Source organism: Podarcis muralis, chromosome 8 (genome assembly GCF_964188315.1).
Source record: "Podarcis muralis chromosome 8, rPodMur119.hap1.1, whole genome shotgun sequence".
Taxonomy (NCBI): Eukaryota; Metazoa; Chordata; class Lepidosauria; order Squamata; family Lacertidae; genus Podarcis; species Podarcis muralis.
This window is the reverse complement of record NC_135662.1, coordinates 78,914,973-78,938,153: the sequence shown is the minus strand read 5'-3', so window position 1 is coordinate 78,938,153 and position 23,181 is coordinate 78,914,973. Positions and strand designations below refer to the sequence as shown.

At 44.2% G+C, this 23,181-nt stretch overlaps 1 protein-coding gene across 12 annotated transcripts in view; it reads right to left on the bottom strand.

Moving 5' to 3' along the window:
• LOC114601005 (catenin delta-2) overlaps positions 1–23,181 on the bottom strand; it is a 252,358-nt gene that overhangs the window by 88,517 nt on the left and 140,660 nt on the right. For all 12 annotated transcript variants that reach the window (XR_013394043.1, XM_077933366.1, XM_077933370.1 and 9 more), the window contains 2 exons: positions 20,633–20,846; positions 10,933–11,116 (listed from right to left, as the gene is read on the bottom strand). Coding sequence is in view for 11 of the 12 variants with exons in the window: in XM_077933366.1 (XP_077789492.1) it covers positions 10,933–11,116; positions 20,633–20,846 (398 nt within the window). In the remaining variant the exon portion in view is untranslated. The remainder of the gene's footprint in view (positions 1–10,932; positions 11,117–20,632; positions 20,847–23,181) is intronic.

The window sequence follows — 23,181 nt, the reverse complement described above, 5'->3', positions numbered from 1 at the left end:
AGCGGGGGACTTCTCCGCTGTCGGGGCGATCTTAAAATGCTGGCGGGCGGGAGCGAAGCCTCCGCTGTCGCCCGCCAGCATTTTAAAAAGCCCCGGGACAGCGGGGGACTTCTCCGCTGTCGGGGCGATCTTAAAATGCTGGCGGGCGGGAGCGAAGCCTCCGCTGTCGCCCGCCAGCATTTTAAAAAGCCCCGGGACAGCGGGGGACTTCTCCGCTGTTCCGGGGCAATTTAAAAGCCCCGGACCATGCCCCGATGCCGGGCGGTGGGGCGGGAACGCCTCCCCCCGCCGCCCGCCATCAGGACCATGCCCCGATGCCGGTGGACGGGCGGGAACGCCTCCCCCCGCCGCCCGCCATCGGGACCATGTCCCGATGCCGGGGGCGGGGCCGCGAAGCCTGGGCGCGCTGATCTCGGCGCGCCCAGGCTTCAGGATGCCGGCATCTCTCCGCAAGCAGCGGCAGCGCTGCCGCTTTTTGCGGAGAGGTCCGCGAAGCCTGGGCGTGCTGATCTCGGTGCGCCCAGGCTTCAGCATGCCGGCAACTCTCCGCAAGCAGCGGCAGCGCTGCCGCTGCTTGCGGAGAGGTCCGCGAAGCCTGGGTGGACAGCCTTTGAAGGCAGGGGGGGAGCAAAGACTTTCGCCCCCCGCCGGCCTTCAGAAGAGGTCGGGGGACAGACTGTCCCCGGACCTGGTCTGAAGGCGGTTTCCCTAGGAACGCATTAATTGATTTTCAATGCATTCCTATGGGAAACCGTGCATCGCAAGACGAAGAGACTTGCGGAACGAATTAATTTCGTCTTGCGAGGCACCACTGTATATATATATATACACACACACACACACACACACACACACACACACACACACAGAGTGGTACCTCGGGTTAAGTACTTAATTCGTTCCGGAGGTCCGTACTTAACCTGAAACTGTTCTTAACCTGAAGCACCACTTCAGGTTAGCTAATGGGGCCTCCTGCTGCTGCTGCTGCGCCGCCAGAGCACGATTTCTGTTCTCATCCTGAAGCAAAGTTCTTAACCTGAAGCACTATTTCTGGGTTAGCGGAGTCCGTAACCTGAAGCGTATGTAACCTGAAGCATATGTAACCCGAGGTACCACTGTACACACACACACACACAAATTTATGTCATTAGCTTGGTTAATTCACATTAAGTATTTTAGTGTTTGACAACTGAGCTAGTCCTGAAAGTACTAATCTAATCTAATCTAATCTACAATGTTTCAGGTCTGTGAAACATTTCTGTCTCTGGAAAGAAATGGGAAAAGTTCAGGGCCGGGCAATATCCCATCAGCTCTTACTATTGAACATACTGCTTGAGGAAACTTTGTAGTCTATGACACCTGGAGGCTACCACATTGCCTAGCCATCCTCTAGAATGTCTAGAACATCTAGGGATGCTTAACATATGCCTTTTGGTGCAAAAACAATGGAAAGTGATAGAGAGCTAGGAGATTGCTTTCTAAGTAGCAGAAATAGAATACACATATTAATTAGATCAAATTCTGCAAGCTCCATAAACCTTACAAAATGGAGCTTTGGAACTTTCTGCAGGCCAGAGGCTATTAGTTATAGCCAATATCCAATTAGTTTGCAGTTCCAAAGTTCAACAAAACTTTAAAAGGACACTAATCAAGGTTAGGATCTACATTCTGCAAAGTGCCCTGGAATCCAATTGACTGTGAATTTCTAGGAGGAAGCAGTCCTAAATAGCCTACCACCCAGATATGGCTATGAGAGGGCTCTGACCAGTTTCTTTGCAGCACCAGTGAAAATCAAATATTTTTCTTCATGGCAATGAAAGTAATTACATTTACCATATTCTCTATCACATTTTTTCAAGCAGATAAATACTCTTATCATCTCATTGTGAAGGCAAAGAATCATATACAATTTGGTGTTGAAGAAGTAAGTTTGGCAAGCTCAGTAACATATTTTGAGTCCTGCCAGGGAGTCTGTTGTGCATTGAAGACACCTTCCAAATATAATTTGAGAACTTCTACACCATGAAAGAGTGTTTGTGATGACCAGCTTGTTCTCTTGGCAGAACTCTATTAGCCTTTGCCCTGCTTTGTTTTGACCTCCAAGGCCAAACTTGCCAGTAGTTCCTTTTATCTCTTGCCAACAAAGGTCCGTATAGTTAAAGCTATGGTTTCCCAGTAGTGATGTATGGAAGTGAGAGCTGGACCATAAAGAAGGCTGATCGTGGAAGAATTGATGCTTTTGAATTATGGTGTTGGAGGAGACTCTTGAGAGTCCCATGGACTGCAAGAAGAGCAAACCTATCCATTCTTAAGGAAATCAGCCCTGACTGCTCACTGGAAGGACAGTTCGTGAAGCTGAGCCTCCAATACTCTGGCCACCTCATGAGAAGAGAAGACTCCCTGGAAAAGACCCTGATGTTGGGGAAGATTGAGGGCACAAGAGAAGGGGATGACAGAGGACGAGATGGTTGGACAGTGTTCTCGAAGCTACCAGCATGAGTCTGACCAAACTGTGGGAGGCAGTGGAAGACAGGAGTGCCTGGTGTGCTCTGGTCCATGGGGTCACGAAGAGTCGGACATGCCTAAACGACTAAACAACAACAACAACACCATGAAAGCATCCACCATGTTGGATAAGTGAGCCCCTACAAAGCCTGCTGAGTACAAAATATCTGACCAGAAATGTATGGACACACAGTCTGTATGTTGTTTTAATATTGTATCATAATAAGATGGGGTGAGACAATTCAACACACAATACATCAAACCTTCGCTTTACCACTTGAAAACAATCTGATTCAGTTAGGACTTCCAAATGAGTGTAACGTCTTCCACCCAGAACAACAGGAGCGTCACATCTACAGTACCATTTCAGTATACTGTGTTTCAGTAAACTCCAAATCAATGGCTTAACCTTTATGAGAGCATGATGGCTCTATGCAGGGAAGTAGTGGAACAAGCAGTTGCTGCTTTGTGAAAAGAGAGCATTGGCGTATTGTACCGACCAACAGTGGGTGATATAGCTGTAGATGCTCAGAATGTAGAATAAGGCATTCTGGTTACTAAACAGTTGTCTCCCCCAAAATGATGCTGCAATAGGATGACAGCATAAATTAAGGACCGCAACAGTTCCAGCTCCTTGTACCTGAAATGTATTATCACCCTGAGAACAGGGAGAACGCAGAAGATTCAGAGATGTTTACAGCTAGCAAGGAACCTGGTATTTCTGGTAGCTCACAGCCCAATGTGGCTGATAGATCACTGCCACTTCACCAACTACACCTGCGTGTCCTCCAAGCCCATAGAACGAGCTTTTTAGTTCAAATAAATTCCTTAATGGCTGGCTTCAGAATAAATACAACTTTTGAAGACATGTACAGGTTTGTGCTACCATATTGTTACGCTGTCTTTCTTTCAAGATCAAATGGCTTTGCAATGCACCACCAAGGATACCACAAATCTTGAAGTTTTTGGTGTGGTTTTAGCTGACCTTCAAAACTAGTACGGATTTGATAACTTTCTGAACGTTTCTGATATCTGGAAATCAAGCTCATCATGTTATATTTGGGGGCCCATATTGCTCCGTGTATGTGTTTTGATGCTGTTTACAACACTAATACCTCTTACTTGATTCCTGTCTAAACATCGCTACAGACATTCAAGGCTTGAGTTCATTACTTCTGTCTCATTTTCTGGGACCTGTTAAAACTGATGAAAATATTTCAGGAACCATAAAATTCTCCTTGGTTATTCATATGTTGTCTTTTTTTGAGAACAAGACAGGTTAAAAGTTCAGTAAAGTGATATAACATGTCACAGAAACTATTGCTTCTGCAGATTTTCAGAAGCACACTTCACTTGACAACTAGAATAAAAGCATGAGAACAAGAGCAGCTGAGGATAACCAAGGCTCAACATATAGCCAAGTAATTAGGTTGATGTCAAGAATATTTAGTTTCAGATGACTTCTATATTGCCACAATAAATCTATTAGTCTTTAAGGTACCACCAGACTCCTCGTTGTTTTTGCTTCAACAGACTAACATGGTCACCCCTGTGGGAATGAATATACTACACTACAGCATCTTACATTACAGATTTTGTATGTACAGTGGTGCCCCGCAAGACGAATGCCTCACAAGACGAAAAACTCGCTAGACGAAAGGGTTTTCCGTTTTTGAGTTGCTTTGCAAGACAAATTTCCCTATGGGCTTGCTTCGCAAGACGAAAACATCTTGCGAGTCTTGCGATTTTTTTCGCTCCCCCCCCCTTTTCTAAGCCGCTAAGCCGCTAATAGCCTTTTAGCCGCTAAGCCGCTAAGCCTTTAATAGCCGCTAAGCCGCTAAACCGCTAATAGCGCTAATCCGCTAATAGGGTTGTAAGACGAAAAAACCGCTAGACGAAGAGACTCGCGGAACGGATTATTTTCGTCTTGCGAGGCACCACTGTAATACACATCTGTTAGAGAGAATGAATATGAATCATTTGGCAGGAGCAGAAGGGGAGAAAGCCCCACATATTGGCTGTTTTTGTTTTCACCTGAAATCCATGACTGAATTCAAGTGCAAACAACCTCATAAGGACAGAACTACAGTTGCACCTTGTTTTGCAACCAGGATCCATTCCGGAGCCCTGGCCACTAGCCGATAAAGACGCAGGGCCAAGTGCCATGTCTTCTGCGCATGCGCAATTTAGCACTTCTGTTCATGCATGAGCAGCAAACCCGGAAGTAACCCATTCCGTTACCTCCGGGTTTGCCGCGGACATTCGCCAGAATGGAAGCTGGACGAGGCAGACGTTTGCGGATGTATTACTGCACTGTGTTTTAGAGAATGCAGGCACAAATTCTGCAAGCATCCCTGTAGCAACATGGAGAGAAACTCTTTTTTTTTTTTTTTTAGAAAAAAAGAAAAGATAAAAATTTAGTTTCTCTTACAAAACATTTTCCAATGACCCTAAGTTCAGACCCTGCAGTAAGCTATCAGTGAAGAATCCCAATTCTTTATTCATTAATTTCTAGGCTAGTGTTTCCTTTGGTAAGCGTAGAGAAACATAAAATGGTGTCCCATTGAGGCAATGATCACTGTTTGGCTTAGTATGTCGTCTCAACCTCAGCTTGTGGTTTAGCTCTCCCAGACAAACTAAGATCTGTAAAGCATAGGACAAATCTTTGTTACAAATCATGGACTGCCTGCAGAAAGCTAAGCCATGAGCCCAGTTTCATATAATAGAATCATGAACCCAAAGCATGGCTTAATCCAGCATGACAGCAGAGTAATCCAAGGGCAGCAAACAGGCCACAATCTCCTTTCTGCGATACTGTGCATGTTTTCTCACTTGTGCTAAGTCATGCTTTGGCCTAGTATTAGGTAGACACTAGATCAAAGTGGGGCAGGTGTGCAGGTGGGATTAGGGAGAAAAGTAATAGCTGATTTTTAAATTTTCCATCTGGAAATTTTCCATTTGTCTTGCTAATCCTATCTACTTTCCTGCTTCTAAGAAAGCATTGAATTTTAGTTGGCATTTATTAACTTCAGAATAAGAGTGCTAAGTGCATAATATATTTTGCTGCTGGCTTAAAGCCTGTTAGTAAGAAATCCAATATTTTCAGCTATGGATGACAATACTAAAAGAATCTAAATAACTATAATTGAATTTAAAAGCAGTGAGCAGCAGAGATGCAAGAGCAATAAAAATTAAATAACTGAAAGTTGCCAGAATATAAGTAATTTCATAATTGGGCCTATTTTAAAGCATTTTATATGGATTTGCCCCTTGGGCTGTGTATAAAGTTGGGGCTTTGGATGAGAGGTGCTCTATACAATTTTGGAAAACAAATAAAAAAGAATAAACATGCAATGAAAATGGTAATTCCGTTCACAGCACATCTTAAAATGTAAAGCACTTGTTAAAGTGCATTTGTTTTAGCCACGGTAGTGTTAAAATTCATTTATTTTTACTTCTAACAAAACCAAAACTCTCTCCCTTTCACCTTATTCCCTTCAACAAAATCCGAGCCCACAATATCATTGGAAGATAAAATACAGTATACAGTAGACCTGCAACTTGCATGCATTTAACTTGTGTGCATTCAGCTTTATTCAGCTGGTAACATTAAAAAAATTAAAAATTAAAGGAGAGCAGAAAGTGGTTGGGCGTCCGTGGGGATAACTTTAGCAATCCCACTCACCCTTGTACCCAATGTGTTTTAACTATACAGTCGTACCTTGGAAGCCAAACGGAATCCATTCCGGAAGCCCGTTTGACTTCCAAAACGTTCGATAACCAAGGCGTGGCTTCCAATTAGCTGCAGGAGCTTCCTGCAGCCAATCGGAAGTCGTGCTGGATGTTCGGCTTCCAAAACTCATTTGAAAACTGGAGCACTCACTTCTGGTTTTCAATCATTCGGGAGCCGAAATGTTTGGCAACAAAGCCGTTCAAGATCCAAGGTATGACTGTACGTGATTTTGGCCTTAGGTGCTATCCTCTGAACATAACCCAGTGTAAACTGTGGGTATGCTGTACAGTAGTCTATGTGAAGCTATGAGTTGGACCTCTTTTTCTTTTCAGCCATATGATGCTAAAAGTCAGAGTGACAGCTTCACAGAGGTAACTCGCAAATATTCAGTGTCTTCACTGATCTAAGCTAAGAAGATGGTGGACCTGGCACAATGGATACCAAGTGCCTGTTCATTCATCTCACTCTTAAAAAAGAATCAAGAAAAGGGTAAATTTGGAGACCAGGCAAGAACACAGTTTAAAGGAAGAATCAAGGAGCAGCAGTATGTGACAAAGGGTGGTGTCTAACAGTTCTGCTACTGCAAAGACTTCTAGCTGTGCAATGAAACTTCCCTGCCCTCTACTTTTCCTGCAGACCCCCTAAATCTTTTCTGGGCGGTTGGGGGAAGCCCCAGAGCAGTTTTAGGGGTCATGTGGGGAAAGAAGAAGGCAGAGGAATTCTACTGTGCCGTTAAAAGTGCTTGCGCTAATAGAACTATTTTGTTGGTTTATAGTCTTTATAAAAGAATACTGATTTAATGTGCTTTGATTCAGTTAAGATACAGTATACCACTGACTTGAATCCAAAGAACTGCACATGGAATTCTGTGCATGCAGCAGAGCTTTGGGGCTCCCTTCCTGCCACAACCCCACACACCCCTCCATAGTATTGGGGGTGGGCTTCAGCCAGAGAGGAACTCAGCAGAAACTAGCATCCCTCGTCCCCCTGAATATCAGCAAGCAGAAGTGATATCTGTTCACAACAAGGGGCACTTGGAATACAAATTAAAATGCAGTAATTGCTAATCCTTATGAAAGGCATAGGGGATGCGGGTGGCGCTGTGGGTTAAACCACAGAGCCTAAACCACAGAGCCTAGGACTTGCCGATCAGAAGGTCGGCGGTTTGAATCCCTGCGACGGGGTGAGCTCCCGTTGCTCAGTCCCTGCTCCTGCCAACCTCGCAGTTCGAAAGCACGTCAAAAGTGCAAGTAGATAAATAGGTACCGCTCCAGCAGGATGGTAAACGGCGTTTCCGTGCACTGCTTTGGTTTGCCAGAAGCGGCTTAGTCATGCTGGCCACATGACCCGGAAGCTGTACGCCGGCTCCCTCGGCCAATAAAGCGAGATGAGCACCACAACCCCAGAGTCAGCCACGACTGGACCTAATGGTCAGGGGTCCCTTTACCTTTATGAAAGGCATAACTTTGGGTCACCTTAAAAAACCAGTAGAATTAAGTAGTACAGCTGTATTGCTTCAGATTACACTGCACACACATATCTGTACTTGTGTGTGTGAATAAGGGAGTTCGAATTGCACACACAAATAGTTTTGCCAAACCGGCTGTGGCCATCATTGCCTAACTTAAAGACAGACTGATTTTGAATGAACTATACAGGAAGTTACAACACTATGCAGCTCAATCCATCTTTTCCTGATGGGCAACTTCTGTCGAGCATGCATGGAAATATTCCTGGTGCAGGCTTTTGAAGATGGTAGCCTAAAGCCATAATCCAGGGAGGTTCAGCTAAGGGCTTGAGCTTGCTCGGCAGGGCTTCAACTATTTTGGTCTTTGAGCAGCAGCTTCCCTATGCATCACAAACTGTTGTCGAATTCTCTGCAGATATAATGCAAATGTTTTGGAATCTGAAAAAGGTATTTACCATATAGAATCGGGGGCTTCTGTTCTTTAAACAAACAAACAAAAAACCCAGAGAAGTGGAAAAACTTTGGTGCTTGTTATTCCTGTGGCTTCCTGGATTGTGGCCTAAATCTTGAAATGCTTTTGAAATCAATGAGCTTAACAACCCACTGAGAAAAAGTCTCTAAAGTGTTTTATTTAGAAGCACACACAATAGAGATTTGAAAGGCCAAAAAAGTGCCCACAGCATTGGCATTTGCCAAGAATCAAAGCCTGCAGACACTGGTTTGCTACAAACAGCAATAACTAGAAAACGAATACAGTTTTTTACTGGTTTTGATGAGAACAGAAATATTTTATGTGTCCCGTAACTCTCCTCTACTTCCCCATTACAAATAAAAGTTAAAGTTCCACATATGACTATAACCAGTATTATAGATTATATGTTGTTGTCTTTGCATAAAATTAGATCTGATAGTTATTTATGTAAGGTCTAGGGACGCGGGTGGCGCTGTGGGTTAAACCACAGAGCCTAGGACTTGCCGATCAGAAGGTTGGCGGTTCGAATCCCCGCGACGGGGTGAGCTCCCGTTGCTCGTTCCCAGCTCCTGCCAACCTAGCAGTTCGAAAGCACGTCAAAGTGCCAGTAGATAAATAGGTACCGCTCTGGCGGAAAGGTAAATGGCGTTTCCGTGTGCTGCTCTGGTTCGCCAGAAGCGGCTTGGTCATGCTGGCCACATGACCCGGAAGCCGTACGCCGGCTCCCTCGGCCAATAAAGCGAGATGAGCGCCGCAACCCCAGAGTCAGTCATGACTGGACCTAACGGTCAGGGGTCCCTTTACCTTACTATGTAAGGTCTACATTTTTAAAATGCATCAATACAAAAGGTAGCCATTCCCACCAGATCAGGACACATATCCTAGATACCAGGTCTGAAGAAGATATGAACAACTTGAGAGGGAGGAAGGGAGGGAGGAATGAATATAGAAATCTGCCTTACACCAAATCAGACCATTGATCCATCTGGCTCAGTACTGGCAGCACTTGATTGGCAGCAGCACTCCAGGGTTTAAGGCAGGGTTCTTTTCCAGCCCTACCTGGGATTGAACTTGCGACCTTCTGCATGCAAGGCAGATGCTCTACCATTGAGCTGTGGCCCTTCCCCAAGGGAACACGTGAACCCCAGTTAAATTGCCAGGAAAATCAATAGCATGCAGGTATGTGGAAATGCTTTTAACTCAATAGCAACATGTTGGATGCAGGATGACAACTAGTTGGGAAGCCATCTTTCAGAAGAGGACCAATACTCAAGGAACTGAAGCTATTGGCCTGGTTTGCATGCCACATTAAACCATAATTAAAATAAACTAGAGTTCTGTGTGAACACAGGCCTTTTGCTCCTCCCACCCGACTTCTACACAGTCTGGTTTACTGTGACATGTGAACCCAGGGCTTGTGGTTTGTTCCTCTCCAAACAAACCATGAGCTGTGCACGAGTGTGAACTTGCATGCTTTGTGTTCCCACTAAGCTCCAGTTCATTCTAACCATGGTTCAACGTTATGAGTGAGCCAGGTCATTGTTCAGCACCCTGCCTTTGTGATACGTATCTTTTTGCCATACGAACTTCACATTCGTCAATTATAAAAACAACAACACTAGCACAAGATATATTTGTAATGCTGAGGATGTATTTAAAGTAATCTACTACTCTGCTACCCTTTGCTCCCAGTCGCCTGCCCACTGGATGAAGTTGCACAGATTATCTAGCTGAAATCATGGGGAGGTAGCAATCTAACCAAGGTGTCTCATCCAACCTGTTTGTGAGAACAAGATTAAAGGCTTCACCCTGAATTGAGTAAGTTTGCAATCTCAGTTTTGTTATTCATCTACCTGATTCCACTTACGAATCAGTACGCATAAAACATATCAACGTGATTACACTAAAATGTCACTCATTCATAATATTTTTACTCAGTGGCGTAGCGTGGGTTGTCAGCACCCGGGGCAAGGCAAGTAATTTGCACCCCCTAACCCGTGGATTTTAGCACTCGAGTCTCTTCCGCGCCCCCCCCCCGATGTTGCACCCGGTGCAGCCGGCCCCCCCTGCACCCCCACGCTATGCCACTGTTTTTACTGCTTACACACCAGATCTTATACACACCTGTTCTTTTCTTGTGCAAACATTGAAGTTGATTTGCACCCAAATTCAGATACATAACAGGAATTTTAAAGCAAATGACAGTAATTTTAACCCACAGGCCTGTGCAGGTGTTTGGTTTTTTTTAACCCACTTGGTCAAACACAACCCCACCCATCAGCCACGGATGGTGATCTGTCAGGCACTTTTGCTGCTGCTCTATTCCATGGCAAGAATGTAGGGAATAGGATTAATCGTTGGGTTTTGTACCCACTGTTGTACCTGCAGGTTGTACTCACTGTAGACCCACAGTAGAAAACCATCAGTACCACATACTACAGCTATTGGTTCAGAGCACCTTTAAATACTTGGTTATGGCACGAACTCTACAATTCTACTATGACATTTCAACGAAAGAGTAAAAATGCTACAGACTTTTGTGGAATGGATGGAAGACTGAAGTGATAATATTGGTTCTATGGGTGTAGCCGACTAAGTCGTACTCAGACTATGACTAACTTAAGTCCGTTAAGTAAGGCGGGTCTACTCTGAGTATGACTTACTTGGATACCACCCAATGTCCCTGGGAGGCTAAGGGAAGAAGAGAGAATTCAGCATAAGAACATATCCAATGCTTAAGTTATCAAAACTCACCTTAGGCACCCAGTGGCATTGCGCAGCACCTGTGATGAATGAAGCTGTATTTTGTGGTCATCCTGGAGTGGGGAGTTTTCCCATCCTGAATGAGGAATGATCACTGCATTGGTCAACACTGCAAGGGCATCCTGGATAATTGGCATTTTTAGTGCATCACAAGATGACAGATTCCAGAGAACTCCTAAAAGCAATTATCAATCAAATAAACAATTGTTGGCATTACTTAACAGAAAGAAATGCTACCACACACAAGTAAATCAACACAATCATCCTAAGGACATAAAAGGAACCAGATGTTTCCAGAAAGCCCACAAGCAGGCCCACTCCTGCTGTTTGTTCCCCACCCACCAGGAACAGTGGAGGTTCCATTAATGTACTGTGGCTATAAAAAAAAAACACCCAGAATCATCATTAGAATGTAGCTTGTTGTATTCAATGACCTATTCTTCTGCCACAGAAACTGAGGGGAGTGCAGCCAGCGGTCTCCCATTCAGGCAAGGGTACTGCGCTGTATACTGTTTGAGGAGGCTCAACTAATGGAAAATGTGCAGGTGCTACAATAACTTGAACAAGCAGAGGACACAGAGCTTCTTGACGGCACAGGCTAGTGCAGATATTTTTTTGCAGGGATGGCCTCTGCTATGGGAAGGTCCAGAACAGGCCACATTAGACCTAAATCCTGCTTACACTGCTTTTGCTGTTCCCTTTGCCAACTACTTTTGTGGCCAAATTAATTAATTTTAATTCAATTCATTCTTTTGCTGCCTTTACACCCAGGGAGTGTTCAAGGTGCCTTAGAACTATACATTCTGCGATCTCACGTCATCACATGCAAAACAGGGAATAACAATAATGATAAAATAACACTTAAAGAATATATTTCACACTTAGAAGAATTGGGCAAGGCTGTGAAATGTATTTTGCTACAGGTCATTGTCAAACAGTTGTATTTAGGATCACCAGCTGAGGGAGACTTAAGCAAGAAAGACTCCCTCTGGAGTAATTCTGCTGATGTCATCCTTTCACAGAAATGATGGAGGTCGCCCTTTCTCAAAGAATTAAGATCACACACAACCCTAGGCAGGGGGAAAAACCATGCACACCCTCAGAAACAGAATTCCAAATTTAAAATGTCAGTTCCAGCTCTCTGTATCTGTTTATCTTTGGAAGAGAGTTCGGGCGAATTTACTATTCAGTTGCCAATGCCAAATACATACACATGATAAGTAAGGAGCGCATAAGAATATGTTCCTCATATTCAACTACAAAATTGTGTGCTATAATAATGCTGAAAGTTTGCTTTTAAAAAAGCCACAAAGAAGCAAGCAAACAAACCAACAAACCAACATACATGTTTATCTCAGGGTTTTCCAAGTGTTTCAGCATGGAAATTTGTTTACAGGGAGGTGTTTTGCATTCTTAAATATACAAAGGTGAACTTTAAAAATTTACAATTTGTCTAGATAAATTCTAATAGAAGCTTGGTCATGAATACGGACTTAACAGAAGTCCTGTATCTTTAAATACAGTTTACTTGAATCCAGCTTTTCTATAGGTGACAACAGATTCGCCTTCCATGCAGAAATATACAGAGATGCCTTATACGAAGTCAGATCAATGGTCTATCCAGGCTTGTATTGTCTATTCGGATTGGTGGGGGTTCTTAAGGGTTTCTGACACAGTATTCTTTCCCAGCTTTTAACTTGGAGATGATTTTGAATGCAGAACATGTGCTCAGCACATGTGTGTACTGAGAGCTAAAATACAAAGATCCTTTTCTTCATGCAGAACGTGTCCCTGAAACCAGGTCCTGCATTCACCAAGGGCAGCTTAAGCCCCCATTCCCAGCCATTATTTTCTGACTTATTTTTTCTCATATAAGTGAATACTATCTAGGGAGGAAAATAACATGCTGCACTTAAACGCAGCACTATGTAGTAGGAGCGAGCCTTTCCGCCACTCCCGATGCAAGATGGCCCATTCTCCCCCAACAAGACAATGTTCTTTTTCTCTCGTATATACACTTCTCAGGTGGGTCTGCTGCAATAAATAGGCTCTCCTTCCAAAATACCTTGCTCACCATAATGATAGTAATTTTGCCACTTAAATAATGTCTATGAAAGCAGTAACAGAGCATATTGTGGTACCTCCACCCTAAGGATTTGTGTGAGCTCATCTGCCCGGTTTGCCGCTGCAGCCTCCCGTGCCTTGGTCAGATCATGTTTTCTGACCACCGACAGCATCGTAGTTGCTTACACGCTGCCGGTGCTTACGACCAAGTCATGAAACATGTAATGGAGCTACCAGAATTTAAAACAATTCCTCTTACACACTGTGTTAATTCCGTATGAAAGCCTTTAGGCCTTAAAAGTTTGAGGCTACTATAAATAGCTGTGCCACCGTTGATGTTGCAGTAAAAATTACACATCTGTGTTTATGCACTTCAGTAACTAAGCTAATGTCAAGGGCACTTTTGCAGAAACTTATTAAGTTGATTAAGTGATTAAAAATCCGGCATAGGAGATACCCTCCATTCAACCATAATTCTGTTTAAGCAAATCTGAATAACCACCCTACACTAAATGTCAAAATACTTTACGAAAAGGCACTTGGCAAATGGGACTGATGAAAACATTACATCATCTTAACTGCACAAATACCCTCCTTGAGGAATATGCTGCCTTTTATATTCCCCACCCCCACCCTGGTGACCTTTCTTTTCATTCTGAGAGTTTTCACTGAATGAACAATCATTTTGGATAAGGAAATGCAGCAGTAGCAGTGTGCAGAAATTTCAGCTACATTTGCAATTACTACAAACGAACTCAGAACTAGGAATTTGGCAAATTCAGTCTCCCTGCCCCCAGTTATGAACTGGGCCCAAGTCTCTTCGAACTCAGGCCTTAGTCCTAACGTGGTCTTGCTCTTATTGCTCCCTGCCAGTTTCCCCACCCCTTGAGGAGATTTGAAGGAGATGGCTCACTGATGGGGCCAACAGAGCCTTTGAAGGTCTCTGCTCCACAGTAAATGAAGAAATGCTTTACCATTCCTACTGGGTCTCATGGGATTTGTATTTTCCTATGGCTCCCAATTCAACGGATTTTGATTGGAAGGATGTGAAAGAAATGGGCATGGGGGGGGGGCAATACTTTCACATTTGGTTTTCCCCTGACATCTCAGAAGATGCATAGGTAGTCCTGAATTTTTCACTGAGAAAGCAGAGAAATGAAGAGGGAAAACTTTCCAAGGCGACATTTTCTTCTGCCATGCTCATTTACAATATCTCACAGTTAAAAGCAGTGGCAGTTTCCTTGTTATGTGACAAGAAGTACTACTAGCTGTGTCTTGTATTTAAATTTAGAACATAGTAGTAGCTCATGAGAGAAAGATGATGCCCATTCCCTTTCCTCTATAGCAGGCATGGCCAAACTTGGCCCTCCAGCTGTTTTGGGACTACAACTCCCATGAACCCTAGCTAACAGGACCAGTGGCCAGGGATGATGGGAATTGTAGTCCCCAAACAGCTGGAGGGCAAGACGAAAGAGTTTTCCGTTTTTGAGTCGTTCCGCAAGACGAATTTCCCTATGGGCTTGCTTCACAAGAAGAAAAGCCCATAGGGAAATCTCCCGGGACCTCTTTTAAATGCTGGTGGTGGGGAGCAAAGCCTTTCGCCCCCCTCCGGCCTTCAGAAGAGGTCCAGGAAGGCCAGCGGGGGCCGAAAGGCTTTGCTCCCCACCGCCAGCATTTTAAAAGTGGTCCGGGATAGCAGGGAATTGCGCTGCGCTTTCCCGCTATCCCGGACCGCTTTTAAAATGCTGGCCGTCGGCAGCAAAGACTTTCGCCCACCGCCAGCCTTCGCTGCCGCCACCCGCCAGCATTTTAAAATCGCCCCGGGACAGCGGAGGCTTCGCTGCCGCCCGCCAGCATTTTAAAATCGCCCCGGGACAGCGGAGAAGTCTCCGCTGTCCCGGGGGCTTTTAAAATGCTGGCGGTCGACAGCAAAGCCCTCCTGTCCCTGGAGCTTGCGGGGTGGGAGGTGGGGAGAAGGGCTTTTCTTCCCACCGCCAGCCTTCAGAACAGCCTTCTGAAGGCTGGCGGTGGGAAGAAAAGCCCTTGTCCCCCCCCCCCAGCCTTCAGAAGAGGTCGGGGGACAGACTGTCCCCGGACCTGGTCTGAAGGCGGTTTCCATAGGAACGCATTGATTGATTTTCAATGCATTCCTATGGGAAACCGTGCTTCGCAAGATGAAAAACTCACAAGAAGAAAAAACTTGCGGAACGAATTAATTTCGTCTTGCGAGGCACCACTGTACAGCATGCTATGTCAGCATGCAAAATCCTATGCTATTTAAGATGCTGTGCATTTTATTCTAGTTTGTGGCAAGGGAAGTGTTGAAGCTGAAGAAAATGTGGAATGAGAAACAGCAAGAAAAACCACTTGATTCACAAACTGAAGTCACTCTAGATTTCTCGGAGCTTGTTCTCTCCTCCCCTCCCCATGCCCCCACAGGCAATGATTAGCAATCAGCATGCCTTGTTTGAAGAGGATAGATGCTGTCATTTCCCCCTTTCTTAAAAAAACAAAGTTTCAACCATCTTGTAAACAATGACTTCTTAATTTTAAATTTCAGATGCAGGAAGCGTTGTACCCCTAAATCATGTTCCTCAACAATAGTAGGAGCTCTACCTCGACAGCACAACCATTATATGGTGACCTCCCTTCTTTCCCTGTTTGGGTTTTATTCTCCACAAAGGAGTTTTAAAGCTTGCTCTGAGCACTTTTCCCCCTAGTGGGTTCCGATATGTTACAGAGTGAAACTGCCTGCAAGATAGCGTGGGCAGAACAGACTCTTTCAGATTGGATGCTGGACACAGGACTGTGATTTGCTGGTAGGAAAAAGCAACAACATTGATTAATCCCAGTGAGATTCTGTGTGCCTCCTGTGAGGCAGGCAGCTCTGCAGAATGTCTGCAACAGGAGCAACTAAAGATTCAGTCACAGACAATGCAGCAATATGCTGGAATTGCTTTTCCCCAGAGGTGGTTTCCCGCTTAACGTCTGCGAGAGTCACTGCTCTGTGTGGGTTTTCTTCCAATCTTCTTGGGTGTTAAAACAAAAATGTAAGTCACATTTTACTCTAACAAAATAACACATTTTAAAATTATTATTATTATTATTATTATTATTATTATTATTATTATTATTATTTTGAGAAATGCTAACAAATTACAGGGACGCGGGTGGCGCTGTGGGTTAAACCACAGAGCCTAGGACTTGCTGATCAGAAGGTCGGCGGTTCGAATCCTCGCAACGGGGTGAGCTCCCGTTCCTTGGTCCCAGCTCCTGCCAACCTAGCAGTTCGAAAGCACATCAAAGTGCAAGTAGATAAATAGGTACCGCTCCAGCGGGAAGGTAAACGGTGTTTCCATGCGCTGCTCTGGTTAGCCAGAAGCGGCTTAGTCATGCTGGCCACATGACCCGGAAGCTGTCTGCGGACAAACGCCGGCTCCCTCGGCCTATAGAGCGAGATGAGCGCCGCAACCCCAGAGTCGGTCACGACTGGACTTAATGGTCAGGGGTCCCTTTACCTTTTAACAAATTACACACAAAACTGCTGCCCTCCCTCACCCCCTATATCCGATTTACAGCTCCCTGTCGAAGCTGCATTTGGAAAACTCTGCAAGGGAAACAGCAACCTGGAAGGGAATAGTTTGGAACAGAGAAGAAGCCAGTCTCTGCTCCAAATGTAAGATGTCTCTGCATGTAATGAGTAGATATGGAGTCAGAAATCAAGTAAGGGTACTAACATAAGCTAAGTGTCAGAAGGCAATTTCCCTAGTAGAAACGAACGCAAATAGTGTAATTTTCCCAGTAGGGCTGCTTGGACCAGTCCACCTGCAGGAAGAATAAAGCTTACCTGCCAAAGGTAAGCTTTCTTTCCCCTTGTGAGAGCAGGTATAAACCAGTAAACCCTGCCAGGTCTTTTGTGAGTGATTGAACAAGGTTTGAGCTTTTGCAAGAACTTAACCAAGTGATTGCAAAATACTTGACCTATTTAGGAAAGAGCTAAATGAGTAGCCAAGAGACTCATTGAGTGATATTTTAGCCCACTGCTGTCTCTCAGCTTCTCAGGTTGTTGTGAGGGAAAGGCAAACTGCATTTTCTTGAGTTCCAAATGGAATAAACACGAATTAATAATAATAATAATAATAATAATAATAATAATAATAATAATAATAATTTATTATTTCTACCCCGCCCATCTGGCTGGGTTTCCCCAGCCACTCTGGGCTGCTCCCAACAGAATATTAAAATACAGTAATCTATTAAACATTAAAAGTTTCCCTAAACATGCTGTTCTTTATTGAGGCTTCCTAAACCAGTGGCTCTCAAACCACAAGTGTGGTTATAAAGCACATGTGGGATTTGCGTTTGTGTGGCGCCCCCCCCCTTCCCGCTGCCTCCATCAATGACATCTGTGTGCAAACCTTTCCTTATAAGCTAATGGGTGGTGGTCTTCCCAAACATGTCAAATATGCTAGGATCAGGGAGCTGAAAAATGGCCAGTCTCTACCAGTGTTTCCCAGCCTTGGGTCTCCAGCTGTTTTTGGACTACAACTCCCATCATTCCTAGTTAGTCAGGGATGATGGGAATTGTAGTCCGAAAACAGCTGGGGATCCCAAGGTTGGGAAACACAGATCCAGCCTATTATCAGACTAACTAAACCATGGACCAAACTATTCTCAAGTGTAAATAGCAACGAAGTCTTTGTCAGGCTTATGCCCTTCAGCAGTTTACAAGCCAAGACACAAGTAATAAAAGTGAGCAGATGAAGTATTGTGCGGTGGGGTATACCCAAGTATATTGTTGGCTTTCACAGTTGGGGAAGAAGGGCCATTTGTGCCCAGGCTCACATGGGAGTATGTCAGTTGGTACAGTCAGACATTGGTCCTTCTGCGCTTGTTCAATGCAAAATGAGGATCCTGTTTAAAATTTTCAACAAAGCAAGAGAAGGGCTGTAGTTTAGCAGAATAGCACCTAGATACTAGGTTCAGTCTGTGGCATCTCCACCTAGGGTTGGGAGAGAACCAGTCTGTAAATCCTAATAATAATAATAATAATAATAATAATAATAATAATAATAATAATAATTTTTATTTATACCCCACCCTCCCCAGCCAAGGCCGGGCTCAGGGCGGCTAACAAGCAATAATAAAAACAAGTTGAATGAATACAACTTAAAAGCAGGATTAAAATACAACATTATAATATTGAAACATTAAAATATTAAAATGCAGCCTCATCACAGGAGGAGAGAGGAAAAAGAAAAAAAGAAAGAGGGGGAGGGAATCAAATTGGCTCCAAGCCAAAGGCCAGGCGGAACAACTCTGTCTTACAGGCCCTGCAGAAAGAAATCAGATCCTGCAGGGCTCTGGTCTCATGAGGCAGAGCGTTCCACCAGGCTGGAGCCAGTGTTGAAAAGGCCCTGTCTCTGGTTGAAGCTAATCTAACTTCCTTAGGGCCCGGGACCTCTAGGGTGTTGCTATTTATGGACCTTGAAGCTCTCCGTGGGGCATATCGGGAGAGGCGGTCCCGTAGGCACGAGGGTCCTAGACCATGAAGGGCTTTAAAGGTCAAAACCAGCACCTTAAATCTGACCCTGTACTCCACCGGGAGCCAGTGCAGCTGGAAAAAGCACTGGGTGAATATGCTCCCATGGCAGAAACCCCGTGAGGAACCTCGCTGCAGCATTTTGCACTGGCTGGGACACCGTTTCTGGGACAGCTTCAAGGGCTGCCCCGCGTAGAGTGAATTACAGTAGTCAAGCCTGGAGGTGACTGTGGCATGGATCACTGTGGCCAGGTTGGGGCGGGAAGACAGAGACCTAGAGAGAGACAGCCGATCACTGAGCTAGAAAGACCAATAGTCTGTCTTGGCGTAAGGCATTTTCTTACAACTCAGATGTCAATAGAATATCAAACTGTTACAGGCCTTAATGCTGGCAGCCAGATGAACAGGAACTATTTCTCACTATCGGTAAATCAAGGTGGATGAAAGCTCACAGAAAGTGGATTTCAAACTGGCTTCTTTAATCTCGTAACATTCAAAACCCTAAAATGTATTTTGCACAATTGACTTTTTATTTCTATTCTTTGCATATCGTATTGTTGTTTTATTGCTATGGCCGATGGCTGAGGCAAATAAAGATTCATTCATTCATTCATTCATGACATTAAGAGGAGTGACACGTCTCAGTCATCCATCGCTGCTTTTGCCATTTTCTCTGGTAGCCTCTGCCTGGGTTCTTCAATTTGCCACTCCCCTCACTCTTTGATTAAGCGAGGGGAAACGCTGGACAAAGGCCACCTGGCTACAGGTTTGTCAGGGGAGGTCTGTTGCTCCACGTCTCAGATGTGCTTTCTATCAGCACTAATTATTCTGAGCCGAACAGTCTTCATGCTTGTTTATGTTAATTAGAAACCTTTTAATGATGGTATAATTGCCATAACCTTGCTTAGACATGTAAATTCACAGAAAAATCAAAGTTTTGTGGGCTGGGTAACCTGAGCTCTATAAACTATTTGCGGAAAGAATGTCAACGAAAGCATAATACAATTTAAAAGCAACTAGTTTAAAACCTTATTAGCTGGGTTTTTTTTCTGCATTAGTTCAGTATGTTTCAAGAATACAACATATACTGAGAGGGAAGAACATAAAAAATGCCCCTTTTAAAAAAGGAAAAATTGTAAAGGGAACTCATCTCTCAAATTAGCAGATATCCACTGTGCAAGTTGGATGTAGTTGATTAAGATGATTAGCAGCATGCTCCTCATTTGTTCATAGTAAGCTTGCATATTACTCCCTGAAGGCAGGGGGCAGATAACACAACCAAGCACTGAAGCAGTACACTGACAATGAACTACCAGTTTTCACTTTACTGGGTCTGCCTGTAATTCTGTCACTCATTAGGAACCAGCTCCTGAACACCATGTAGCACAGCATCCTTACGACAAGAAGAATCTAATTAATTCTGCCCAACAGGTAAGAGATGAAAGGCCGGATGATTAAGACATGGAATTCAATGTACGTATTTTGAAAATTCTGCATTTAGAATCCATAACCATGAGTCACATAGCCTGCAGTGAGGGGAAAATGTGAGCAACTCATGATTATTTCCTTGGGACAGAGGTCTTAAAAGAGGCTTAAATCGTTAAAAAAAGGGTCCTGAAAGTAAAGTCTTAAAATAGAATGTTAAAAAACAAACAATCCCAACCACCACATTACATGTTTGGAGGGAGTTTAATTCTGCCCCACCCAGCCGGCCTATAGTTTTCAATTCAGTAACACATTAGAAACAGCAGGAGCATGGAAAAAAATTGCGGCCGAAAAAACGCACCATTGTACCGCTTGCTTTTCCACACATTGCCCAGTACCTGTCCTGTATCTGCCACTGAAACTATACCTGGCAAGAAACCTGGCTTCCTAATGAATATATGTATATGATATACATGTTTGCAAGCACAAGATTGCCCTTAGTCATTTCTCACAAGTACATTCTTAAAATAACTTCGCCACAATCCACCAGGAAACTTGGGTCCGCTTAACCGCATTGAAATGTCTTCCTCAGCTAAGCAAATTCAGAAGCGCACTGCTAATCCTTAGCGTACAACACAATAAATGAAAAGAGAGTCAAACCTGTGACTAGTTCTCTGATTTCCAAATCTGTAGTCTTGCGCAGTAATCGTACTAGTGCTGGAATACCCCCACAGTTTTTCAAAGCAATTTTGTTGTCGTCGTTGGCTTTCCCATACACCAAATTCCTCAGCGCTCCACAGGCACTACGGTGGACTTCTGTCATTCGATGGTCCAATAGGTCCACCAGTAACTGTATTCCTCCTTGTCTTCTTATCTGCAACATTAATGTTCAAATTAAATTCAAAATCAGTGGCTGATAGTCAATGAGAGTTTTAAGGTATCAATAGTTTTTAGATAGCAGTTAGAAAGGAGAGAGCACATGTGCACATTAGACCGCTTTATTTGCTTTCAAAGAAACTATGGGAAATAAAAGCTCTTGACATGGGAAGAATAAAATTCCAATCAAATGATCTTTTGTTAGGATGGCTGAGAGTAGCGTATCCCAACACGCCTCTTTCATTTGACAAATGTTTTGTGTCACTGGGAAGGCGGTAAGTCTGTATTGATTTGCTATGGATGTTTGTATGTGATGCCAATAAAAGGTTTGATGATGATGATGAAATTCCAATCAAAGCAGCTTGGACAGATGATGGAAGAGAAATTTCTCCCACCACCACTTCGAGGGAACAAAATAAGCCACCTTCAGGGACAGGAGGCACCACCTGCACTTACGAATTGATTTCATGGTGTAGGGTGACAGCTGTCATCAGAATTATTGCCCAGAACAATGACTGGAACACCAGTTTCTAACTGCTCACATTAATTATGTATCAACACTGTATAATTCAGCTATAGCACTTTCTAGATTGCCCGGAGAAAGGTATCAATAAATACTCGGTATCTGCAGGAGTTACAAGGAAATTGGCGAGTTGACAATCTACAAGACATGCTATCATTCCCACTTGCTATGGAACTAGGCAGAAAAATGTGGTCTTTTAAAACATGTGTATATCTGGAAACTGATGCGGACATCATTATCAATGTGAGAAAACTTTCAAGAAGACAGCAGACTCTCCACTGCCAGACAAACAACACCAATTGTACTACGGTGCAGACTTCAGGGGAGAGAGATGGGTACCACTCCATGGGTACAAGTCCAGGCAGCTTTTCCTCCTCTGGCTGGGTGGGTACTGTTTTGTTGTGAGCGAATGGCTTAAAACGGATTAACAACATTTTAAAAAATACTATAAGCCACTTTGATGACTTAAGTGGGAAAGCAGGATACGAATCCACTAAATGAAACAAGCCCACTATTGAGAAGAAGAGACAAAACACTCTATACTGCTGCACTTAAAGGCAGTGTTAGAATCATAGAATCATAGAGTTGGAGGAGACCACAAGGGCCATCGAGTCCAACCGCCTGCCAAGCAGGAAACACCATCAGAGCACTCCTGACATATGGTTGTCAAGCCTCTGCTTAAAGACCTCCAAAGACGGAGACTCCACCACACTCCTTGGCAGCAAATTCCACTGTCGAACAGCTCTTACTGTCAGGAAGTTCTTCCTAATGTTTAGGTGGAATCTTCTTTCTTGTAGTTTGGATCCATTGCTCCGTGTCCGCTTCTCTGGAGCAGCAGAAAACAACCTTTCTCCCTCCTCTATGTGACATCCTTTTATATATTTGAACATGGCTATCATATCACCCCTTAACCTCCTCTTCTTGTTAAAAGGGCAAACTTCTACAGAGGACACGTTGGTTGCTGTCAGATTCCTATCACAGAAGGAAAGGCAACCAAAGTCCCCAAAGAGGAGCAAAGCTGAGGTAAAGAAAGCAAGTAAGAGAGAACAGGAGAGAACAAACGAAACAAATACAGGCCATTAAGCAGGAAATGCAGAGAGTATCTTCCGTGCTAGTGCTTTGAACTAGGGGTAGGAGCCCCAATCAAGGTTTCAGGGTTCACGAGCAAGGCAAGAGATACCTAACCAAGTGGAAGCTGCTACAAAGATGCCCCCCAAAGTTGACTCGCCAGTCATCAAGCTTTTAAAGTTGAGGCAGGGAGGGCTCACTCATGACACTCTCTCACCCTACAAGTTTGCTGCATGTGAAAACCTAAGAAGAAGAAGAGGAGGAGGAGGAGCTTGGATTTGATATCCCTCTTTATCACTACCCGAAGGAGTCTCAAAGCGGCTAACATTCTCCTTTCCCTTCCTCCCCCACAACAAACACTCTGTGAGGTGAGTGGGGCTGAGAGACTTCAAAGAAGTGTGACTGGCCCAAGGTCACCCAGTAGCTGCATGTGGAGGAGCGGAGACGCGAACCCGGTTCACCAGATTACGAGTCTATCGCTCTTAACCACTACACCACGCTGGGCTCCTTCTTTGTGAGTGCATCTGATCCCACCTCTGAAGGCAATGCTGAGCATGTAGAAACAAGACTATGTCCTGCCCCCCAACTTCTCTTGTGCAACTTCTCCTTCCTCTGGTTGGCCGAAGCCCCCTGCCCAGCTAATGGGTCTCTGTGCTCCGCAGGAGAGGGCTTCCACCTCTCTTAATTTCTAGTTCCAAGTGAAGGACCTGCATCCTCGATCCCCAAGTGCCTGCCTTCTATC